At 48.6% G+C, this 9,771-nt stretch overlaps 1 protein-coding gene across 1 annotated transcript; it reads right to left on the bottom strand.

Moving 5' to 3' along the window:
* Positions 1-536: 536 nt before the first annotated feature.
* FNDC8 (fibronectin type III domain containing 8) lies at positions 537-9,771 on the bottom strand. The gene is made up of 4 exons (XM_010379552.2): positions 9,455-9,771; positions 3,858-4,233; positions 1,627-1,863; positions 537-984 (listed from the first exon to the last, which is right to left on the bottom strand). Exons 1-4 carry the CDS (start codon positions 9,661-9,663, stop codon positions 832-834), a joined length of 975 nt encoding a protein of 324 aa, XP_010377854.1. The 5' UTR covers positions 9,664-9,771; the 3' UTR covers positions 537-831.

Below are 9,771 nucleotides of genomic sequence, written 5' to 3'. Positions count from 1 at the left end.
CACATCTCTGCAGTGAGGGTACATGAGAAGCGAACAAAGCTATCAGCCACTGAGCTCCTTGGTGTCAGGTGCTTGTCTGCTGTGCCCTCAGACTGTACCAGGCCTGGAAAGTTCTCAAGCCCCCAAACTTTTGATGAGGAAACAACACAAGAAGCTTAAATGATTAGCCCGCGCCCTCACGTCCAGTAAGAGGAAGAGCTGGGATTAAACCAGGCCCTTCCCCAAAGCTTATTGTGCACTTTGTACCACATCCCTTCCTCCAGAGCTCAAGCTAGTTTGACAGCTCATGGGCCACCACTTCTGTCCATGACAGCTATTTCTGTTTTCTTCTGGTGTAAGAGGCTTTTAGTCTTACAGCACCAGTCTCCCTGCCCCTGTCCCCCGCCCCACTGGGGAAGGGGTGATGGCAGCATCCTATTGCCTAGCTGCCTGTTTTCCATCTCCCTACTCATGTAGAGTCCGTCCTGGTGGAAGCTAGGAGGTGGGTGTCAGCCAGCCGATCTGAGGCTGTCTGCAGCATAAAGCAGATTTTACGGTGCTGGATGGCCTGCAGTTCTTTAATGAGGGACCTGGACCCAGCCCAGATTTGGGGGAGGACAGAGTCTAGCAGCTGTGGGCAGTGGCTGAGCCTGGCCACTGGGATGTCTCCAGGTGAATGGGGCCCCTATCTATCTAGCCTTGGCCCCAGCCCAGGGGTGGGGTTCCCATACCACTCTGCCAGGCCCTTGGGCCCGCATGGTGCTGGTGGTACGGTAAGTCTCATGGTTCTGGTTCCTAAGGGCCCGGGGCCAAAGCTGAAAGTTGGTGAGGGGTGTCCTGGGGCCCTCCCTGTTAATAGGGAAATAGGTATTCCAGATCCTCCAGCCTCCGCATCTCCTCCAGCCCGATGGACACGATCTTTCGCTGGGGTTCCTTGCGCCGCACGGTGATCTGGATGGGGTTGTTCTCAGGGAAGCTGCTGAAGTCAGTGGCCAGGGTTGCAAACTGAAGTGAAACAAGAAAACCCTTCAGAATTCCTTCCCAGATCTGAGCCTGGCTCTCTTTCTCTATCACCTCCTTTTTTTTTCTGTCTGCTAACTCAGACCTATTCTAAACAGCCTTATCCAACCTAGCCATTGATGCAGGAAACAGGTACAAAGATGCATGACTCAAGCCTGTGCCTCCTCAGTTATGGGATGTTTCCAACCAAAGGGCTGTGTGTACTCAGGCCTCTATACCCCTGTACCCCTACCCACACCCGGCTGTTCCCTTCGTCCCCCTTTAGCCTCTTGTCTTCCCTGTTTCTTTCAATGCCCTTGACTTCCCAGCCTACTCATAATTATTGGCATTGAGTTGCAGAGTCTAAAAACCAATGGCTTTGGAAGGGGAACATTATAGTGATGTTGAAAAATACATTCATTGAGAAATATGATGTTGAAAAATGCATTCCTAGTGGGCCCCAGAGTGGCTTAATCTGTAAACCTCCCAGAAGCATGCATCCTGGAATTGATGCTTCTTGATCCAGGCAGAAGGAAAGCTAGCCAGATGAGACATGTGGGTATAGGGGTGTTCCCAACCTCCAAAACCCTGGTTCCCTGGTTTGGGACTTCTCTCCACCCCCAAGGCCCCTCTTTTCCCAGAGCTTACTTTGTAGGGCTTGCACCACTTCCCCACCCCAGCTGTGTTGGCTGCACGGACAGTGAGGCAGTAACATGTGTTAGGCTTCAGCTCCATCAGCTTGACAGTGGTACCCAAGATCTTGTTGAAGATCCATGGACGATTCTTTGCCTTGGGCAACTCATTCTCCTGTGTCTCGGCCACCTCCTGTAACAGGACCTGGTAGAAACTGACCGGCTGCTTGCCCAAGGCGTAGGTCCAGGAAATCTAGGGGAAGAGAGAGCCCCAAGGCTTCCTCATATCTGTCCTGTCCTTCCTGTCCCCTCTCCCTCCCAACTGGGGTCAGGATGTCCCACGTCCATCCCCTGCTCCTGCTGGGACCCAGGCAAGTCAGAGGAAGGTGCAAGGTACTGCAGCACTGAGTGTGGCAGCCCTGCCCCGCAGCATGTGCTACTCTCCTGGGCAGCCCCGCCCACTTTAGGGTGCACCCTCGTTCCATATTTCTTCTACACCGGGGTTCCCAACCCTTGGGTCATGGACTGATAGCAGATATCCTGTGCAGAACTGGATAGCACAGCAGGAGGAGATCAGTGGGTGAGCAAGCGAAGCTTCATCTACATTTACAGCTGCTCCCCATGGCTCACAGTACCGCCTGAGCTCCGCCTCCTGTCAGATCAGCAGCGGCATTAGATATTCACAGGCTAGTGAACCTATTGTGAATTGTATGGGAGGGATCTAAGTTGAATGCTCCTCATGAGAATCTAATACCTGATGATCTGTGACTGTCTCCCATCACCCCCAAATGGGACCCTCTCGTTGCAGGAAAACAAGCTCAGGGATCCCACAGTTTCTACATCATGGTGAGTTGTATAATTATTTCATTATATATTACAATGTAATAATAATAGAAATAAAATACACAATAAATGTAATATGCTGAATCACCCTGAAACCATCCCCCCAACCTGATCCATGGAAAAATTATCTTCCATGAAACCAGTCCCTGGTGCCAAAAAGGTTGGGAACCGCTGTTCTAGACTCTGTCAGCTGACCTTAGAGATCTTCTTAACAACTAGGTCCAGAGAGGGCAAGTGACTGGTCCATCATCACACAGCAATTAAGTGACAGCCAGAGTTCAAACCCATAGCCCCAGAGCCCATACACTTTGTACTACAATGGTTGCTAAGCCTGGTTAAGCATCTCAGGGAGGTTTTATAACTGCAGATTTCTGGGCCTGCTGCCTCCTGTCTGGTTTCTCCTCCATCTAGGCCAGTGGTTGTCAAACTTGGTGTGCATTAGAATACCCCGGAGGACTTATTAAAAGATAGATTGCTGGCCTCCGCCCCAAAAGTTTCTGACTCAGGAGGCCCAAATGTGATGGAGGGAGATGAGAATTTAAATTTCTAACGATTTGCTGAGTGATGCTGACACTGTCCATCTGGAGAGCACTTTGAGAAACACTGCTCTGGGCCATCCAACAGTGGAATTCCAGGCATCTTCCCAAGATACAGCTCGAATTGCTTTCATCATCTGATGTGAAGCTTTGTACAAAGCTGTTCCCTGTTAGTTACAGAAAAATCTATAAAGCATCCTAACAATGGAGTACTCTGGAAGATGACCCCAGACTAACATTCCCCATCCTGACTCCTGTCTTCACTTCCCATAGTGTAGGACGGTGTTGTTCAGCATGTAGCCTGCAGACTGGCAGCACCAGCATCCTCCGCGAATCTGTTACTAATGCAAATTATTAGGCTTCACCCCAGACCCTCTAGGGAGGAGGCCTAGGAATCCCGAGGAGCCTCACTTGATCCCAGGTCCTCATCCAGGGCTTCTCACGCTTTCCTATTCCTACAGATCACCTGCCATCTTGTCCACATTGAGATTTCCTCCCATACTTTCCTGTGAGCTTTTGCTAGGGTCCGCCCCTCCAGGGAATGCCTTCCCTCCTCCACCTCTAGATGTTTACGTGCTACCTCTGCTTCCCAGTTCAGATGTTACCAAAACCCACCAAGCTTATTCCTGCATCTGGAAGTAATGTATCTTTCCTCTGAATTCCTAGTGGCACTTGGTCTGAACTTTTCCTACAGCACTGAACCCTTTCTGTCTTGCACTGGAGATTTTACAGACACGTCCTCTCCCTTCCTAAACCATGAACTTGAGGTCGAGATGCAGGTGGCAGGCACCTTTTCACTACCCATGGAGCTCAGCTCAGTGCCTGGCACAATAAGCCTCTGCTGAACGCATGAGCAAGGGAAACACACCACAGCTGTGGAAGTGCTGACAGTGTGCTCAAAGATGAAGGGGGTGTCTGGCAGGTCCACAACCACAGAAGATTCCGAGTGCGTTGAGGAGGTTTCTGTCTCCAACTCAGGGTTGTCAAGGTCCAGCAGGCCCCTCGTGGCCATTTGGCACTTAGATGGGCATGGGCAGGGGCCGAGGGCCAGGTCCTCCTTTTCTGTATTCTTGGCCATCGGGGAGAAGCTGAGTTTGTTCAGCTCCCCCTCCAGCATCCCTGCAAAGAAGCTGCTGTTGGGCTGGGTCACAGCTAATTTGATGGGGTTCAGCAAGGTGGATGAGAAGGCAGAGATGCTGGTATCATCAGAGCTGCAATCTGAATCATCCACTGGCATCGGCTTCCTGGAGCAAGACGGGAGACAGGTAAGTCAGATGAAGGAGGCCACCCCAGCCCGTTCCACCTGAGGGCTCCTGAGGACAGGCCTTGGGCCTGACTTACCAGTATGCCCAGCCATTTGCAAACAGCTTGGAACAGCCTCATTGCTCTATAGCATTGCATCAGACTCACCACGGCACTTACTAAAAATGCAGACTTTTAGTCTCTGGTCCCCAGTTAGCATGGGACTAGGGAATCTGCATCTTTAACAGGATTCTGGCTGGGCGCGCCGGCTCACGCCTATAATCCCAGCACTTTGGGAGGCCAAGGTGGGCGGATTACTTGAGGTCAGGAGTTAGAGACAAGCCTGGCCAACATGGTGAAACCCTGTCTCCACCAAAAACACAAAAATTAGCTGAGTGTGGTGGTGGGCGCCTGTAATCCCAGCTACTTGGGAGTCTGAGGCAGGAGAATTGCTTGAACCTGGGGGGCAGAAGTTGCAGTGAGCCGAGATCGCACCACTGCACTCCAGCCTGGGCGACAGAGTGAAACTCTGTCTCAAAAAAAAATCCTTAGAAAATCCTGATGCGAGTGTTCTGAAAATCACAATTTAAAAAACATGCTAAAATGGCAAGTCCTCCCTCCAAATGGGGTGCAAATGCCCCAGGGAGTAACCACAAAGATCTACTGGGGTATGGAAGTAATACATTCAATTTCACTAATGTTTATTAACTATTGTTTAAATTTTAAAGGAATCACTAATATTTACTTACATTTTAGTAGCATTTAATAATACCTATTAATATCTAGCACGTAAAATTAACAGGAATACAAATACATATACGGGCCAGGTGTGGTGGTTCACACCTGTAATCTCAGCACTTTGGGAGGCCATGGCGGGTTTATTACCTGACGTCAGGAGTACAAGAGCAGCCTGGCCAACATGGTGAAACCTTGTCTCTACTAAAAATACAAAAAATTAGCTGGGCATGGTGGCGGGTGCCTGTAATTCCAGCTACTTGGAAGGCTGAGGCAGGAGGATCGCTTGAGCCTGGTAGGTGGAGGGTGCAGTGAGCTGAGATCGTGCCACTGCACTCCAGCCTGGGCAACAGAGCAAGACCCAGTCTCAGAAATAAATAAAATAAAACAAATGTACATATGTTGGGGTGGATGCTCAAAAACTTATTTCTTCCACTCTGAATTTTTAAAAATTATGAAGTATTTTAGACTTATACAAAAATATCAAGAATATTATATTAAACCTCCATTTACTCCTCATCTAGCTTTATTTTAAATTGTGTATTTACTATTCAATGTGCGTCTCTATAGGTTTCTTACACATTTATGTTATCTCTACGCAAGCTCTATTATTTTTCACGTTTGTAGATGTATAAATAAAATATATTATTCAGCACATATCCATCTGCAACTTGCTTTTTTCACTCGACTTTGTGCTGACATTCATCTATATTGACACACGTAGCTCTGGTTCAGTCATTTTTACTGTTATATGATTTTCCATTACACGGATATTTGTTTTTGTTTCGTTTTTTTGAGACAGGGTCTCCCTCTGCTGCCCAGGCTGGAGTGCAGTGGCGCAAACTCCTGAGCTCAAGCCATCCATCCACCTTATTCTGAGTAGCTGGGACTACAGATGCACATCACCATGTCTAGCTAGTTTTTGTACTTTTCTGTAGACGCAGGGTTTTGCCATGTTGCCCAGGCTGATCTCGAACTCCTGGGTTCTAGTCATCCTCCCAAAGCGCTTGGATTATAGGTATCAGCCACTTTGCCTGGCCTATATGGATATTTGTTTTGTTATCAATTATTTGCTATTACAAAGAAAAATCTTGTACATGATCCCCATCACTTAACATTTTTTTTCTGTTTTTACTCTCTTTGGTTTTTTTTTTTTTTTGAGCCAGATTCTTGCTCTGTCACCCAGGCTGGAGTATGCTGGTGTGACCTTGACTCACTGCAACTTCTGCCTCCCTGGCTTAAGCGATTCTCTTGCCTCAGCCTTCCGAGTATCTGGGATTACAGGCCCATGCCGCCACATCTGGCCAACTTTTATATTTTTAGTAGAGATGGGGTTTTACCATGTTGGCCAGGCTGGTCTCAAACTCCTGACCTCAGGTGATTTGCCCACCTCAGCCTCCCAAAGTGCTGGGATTACAGGCATGAGCCACTGCCCCCAGACAAATTAAAAAATATATATATTTTTTAACTGATGAAGAATATCAAGCCAAAAAGTTTGGCTTTCAAATCTTTCTTTTACCTTTACCCAAAGTAAAATACACTTTCCATGGTAACTTAGTACAGCTATATATACACCTATAACTAAAACAAACATTTCGCAGACCAATACTTACTCTGTGTGCAATGGGCTCTGGAATTTCCAATTATATTATAGTTTATTTATTTATTTATTTATTTGTTTGTTTGTTTGTTTGTTTTTGGGACAGAGTCTCACTCTGTCGGCCAGGCTGGAGTGCAGTGGTGTGATCTCAGCTCACTGCAACCTCCCCTCCTGGGTTTGAGCGATTCTTCTGCCTCAGCCTCTCAAGTAGCTGGGACTACAGGTGCGACCACCATGCCCAGCTAATTTTTGTATTTTTAGTAGAGAAGGGGTTTCACCATGTTGGCCAGGATGGTCTTGATCTCTTGATCTCGTGGTCCGCCTGCCTCGGCCTTCGAAAGTGCTGGGATTACAGGCGTGAGCCACTGCACCTCGCCAGTTTATTTTTATCATAGTGGTCTTCACCAACTAAAAGGACTTCTTGACCCATTAATAGGTCACAATCCACAGTTTGTGGATCCCTTACTCCCAGCCAGCCTCCCACGTCTTGGTTGATGAATGGGCCAAGTTTTTCCTCCCCGAGTTCCAGCCTCATCAGCCTCCTCCTGAGAAATCCTGATTAGCCCAGACCCCCTATGCTAGCCCTTGGTGGACATTTGGAATAAATGATTCCCCCACCAAGGTCTTTTGTAGTCTGAAGAGTCTGGGTATTAGGCTGCTAGGCACTGGCTACATGCTGAACATCTCCTCCTCCTGATGTTCACAATAGCTCTGCTGGATGGGTGTTAGCCCCATTTGGCAAATGAGAGGTTGAAGGTCCCTGATCTATTTTTTTTTTTTTTTTTTTTTTTTAAATACAGAGTCTTGCTCTGTCTCCCAGACCTGTGGCCGGAGTGCAATGGCAGTCTTGGCTCACTGCAACCTCCACCTCCCAGGTTCAAAGGATTCTCCTGCCTCAGCCTTTCGAGTAGCTGGGACTACAGACGCGTGCCACCACGCCCAGCTAATTTTTGTATTTTTAGTAGAGATGAGGTTTCATCATGTTGGCCAGGCTGGTCTCAAATGTCTGACTTCACCGCCCGCCTCAGCCTCTCAAAGTGCTGGGTTTACAGGTGTGAGCCACCCCATCTGGCCTCCGATCTTAATTAACTTGTCTAAGACCATAAATCTCTAAGTGGCAGAACTTGGATTTGAATTCGGCCTTCGAGCCCAAGATTCCCAGTATACCATGAAGTTTCCTACAAGTATCCGTCACTTTAGCCATACCTGCTCGCTTATGGGCACTTTCAGGAACGGACACCACATCCCTCTCATAGAATCAAGACCAGCTATGTAGTGTGTGGGGCCCAGTGCAAATTGAGGTACACTGAGCCCCTTATTCAAAGATTATGAATTTGAAGATAGTAACAGCAAAGTGTTAAACTAAGCACAAGCCCCTTGTAAGTGCAGGGCCACGTGTGCATAGGTCTGCACAGGTCACTTACCCATAAAAATACCCTGCATGAGGCCAGGTGCGATGGCTCACGCCTGTAATTCCAGCACTTTGGAGGCGGGTGGATCATGAGGTCAGGAGATCGAGACCATCCCGGCTAACACGGTGAAACCCCGTCTCTACTAAAAATACAAAAAATTAGCTGGGCATGTGGTGGGCGCCTGTAATCCCAGCTGCTCGGGAGGCTGAGGCTGGAGAATGGCGTGAACGCAGGAGACGGAGCTTGCAGTGAGCTGAGATCGCGCCACTGCACTCCAGCCTGGGCGACAGAGCGAGACTCTGTCTCAAAAAAAAAAAAAAAAAAAAAGGAAAAGAAAAGAAAAATACCCTGCATGTAATTCCCCCAGGCCACATCACCCTGCACCACCACCCCTTCACTGGCTAACTCCTTTCTTTCCTTGGAGACTCAGCTCAAATATCACTTCCTTCAAGAAGCCTCCCTCAACTGCACCCAGTCTCAAGCTATACTAAGCCCCTCTGGTCCCTCAAGGCATCCTGTCCTGGCACTTACCAGACTATGCTGTATCATTCTCGTTATTGCATGATCCCCGTCCTTTCAACCCTGACCTCCACACGTCAGACTGGGAGCTCCTTAAAGGCAGGGACTGTGCTTTCCAGCTGTACGTTCCTAGAACTTCAACACTGGGCCAGACACCTTGCAGGTGCTCAAAGAGTTTTGTGGAATGAAGTAGAGGAAACCCAGACTTGGTGAGGAGGAACAGCAAAACCCAGTCCGAAGGAAGGCAGGCTACTGGGGAACAGTCAGGTAGATGAAGTTACCAAACAGGGAGGGTTGAGGAAGAGGAGCCAAGGGGGTGTTGGGGGTTTGGTGATGGTGAGGACCACAGCCAGACAAGGCAAGACAAGAGCACTGTCAACAAAACTGACTAATCCAGGAAGGCCTCCTGGAGTGGGAGCGCCATATGCCTCCAAGAAGTGATTTGGGGCTTAGGAATACATACATAGATCCAACCTGCTCACACACTGTTCTCTGGGAGTCAAGGAACTGGGTTGTGACAAGTCATGGAAGTACAGCTTCTTTAAGTCTCTCTGCCCAGCCCCCGGCTCCAGCCTTTCTTAGAAACTATAGGCACAGTGGCTCACACCTACAATCCCAACACTGTGGGAAGCTGAGGCGGGAGGATTGCTTGAGCCCAGAAGTTCAAGACTAGCCTGGACATGGTGAAACCCTGTTTCCACACACACACAAAAAAGAAAATGAAAATTAGCCAGGTGTGGTGGTGGCTCATAAATAGTCCCCGTTACTTGAGAGGCTGAGGTGGGAGGATCACTTGCGCTCAAGAAGTCAAGGCTACAGTGAGCCAAGATTGCACTGCTGCACTCCAGCCTGGGTGACAAAGCAAGACCCTGTAAAAAGAAAAAGAAAAAAAGAAAGAGAGAGAGAGAGAGAGAGAGAGAGAGAGAGAGAGAGGAAAGGACCAGATTTGTGTCTTACGGTAGGTTGATGGTATCATCCTCCAAGAAGTTGACCAAATTGCCCTTTGAGGAAAGTGGGAGTCCTTTGGTAGTGACGGTCCGGTTCATAGACTTGGGGTTTGGAAAGGGTTTTGGCAGTTGGTCAAGGGCATTCAGCATGTTGAAGTTTTCTTTCTTCAGTACAGCCTCCTCCCCATCTCCCACTTGATGGAGTGCCTCTGATGCCATCTGGTTTGTTTGGGATGACAGCCGTAACTGTGCAGGACAACCCAGCTGACCAGAAGCAGAGAGAAACTGTGGTGGCAGTGGCCCACCTTTAGTCTGGGCAGGATGTGG

The sequence above is a fragment of the Rhinopithecus roxellana genome, chromosome 19, assembly GCF_007565055.1.
Source record: "Rhinopithecus roxellana isolate Shanxi Qingling chromosome 19, ASM756505v1, whole genome shotgun sequence".
NCBI lineage: Eukaryota > Metazoa > Chordata > Mammalia > Primates > Cercopithecidae > Rhinopithecus > Rhinopithecus roxellana.
The sequence above is the reverse complement of the archived record's forward strand: the minus strand, read 5'-3'. Positions and strand labels throughout refer to the sequence as shown.

Coding starts and splice junctions, on each gene's coding strand:
- FNDC8 (XM_010379552.2), bottom strand. CDS start 9,663: ATGGCATCAGAGGCACTCCATCAAGTGGGAGATGGGGAGGAGGCTGTA. Junction 1,864..3,857: donor TCAGCACTTCCACAGCTGTG/GTGTGTTTCCCT, acceptor CTCTTCCCCTAG/ATTTCCTGGACCTACGCCTT. Junction 985..1,626: donor AGTGGTGCAAGCCCTACAAA/GTAAGCTCTGGG, acceptor GTTTCACTTCAG/TTTGCAACCCTGGCCACTGA.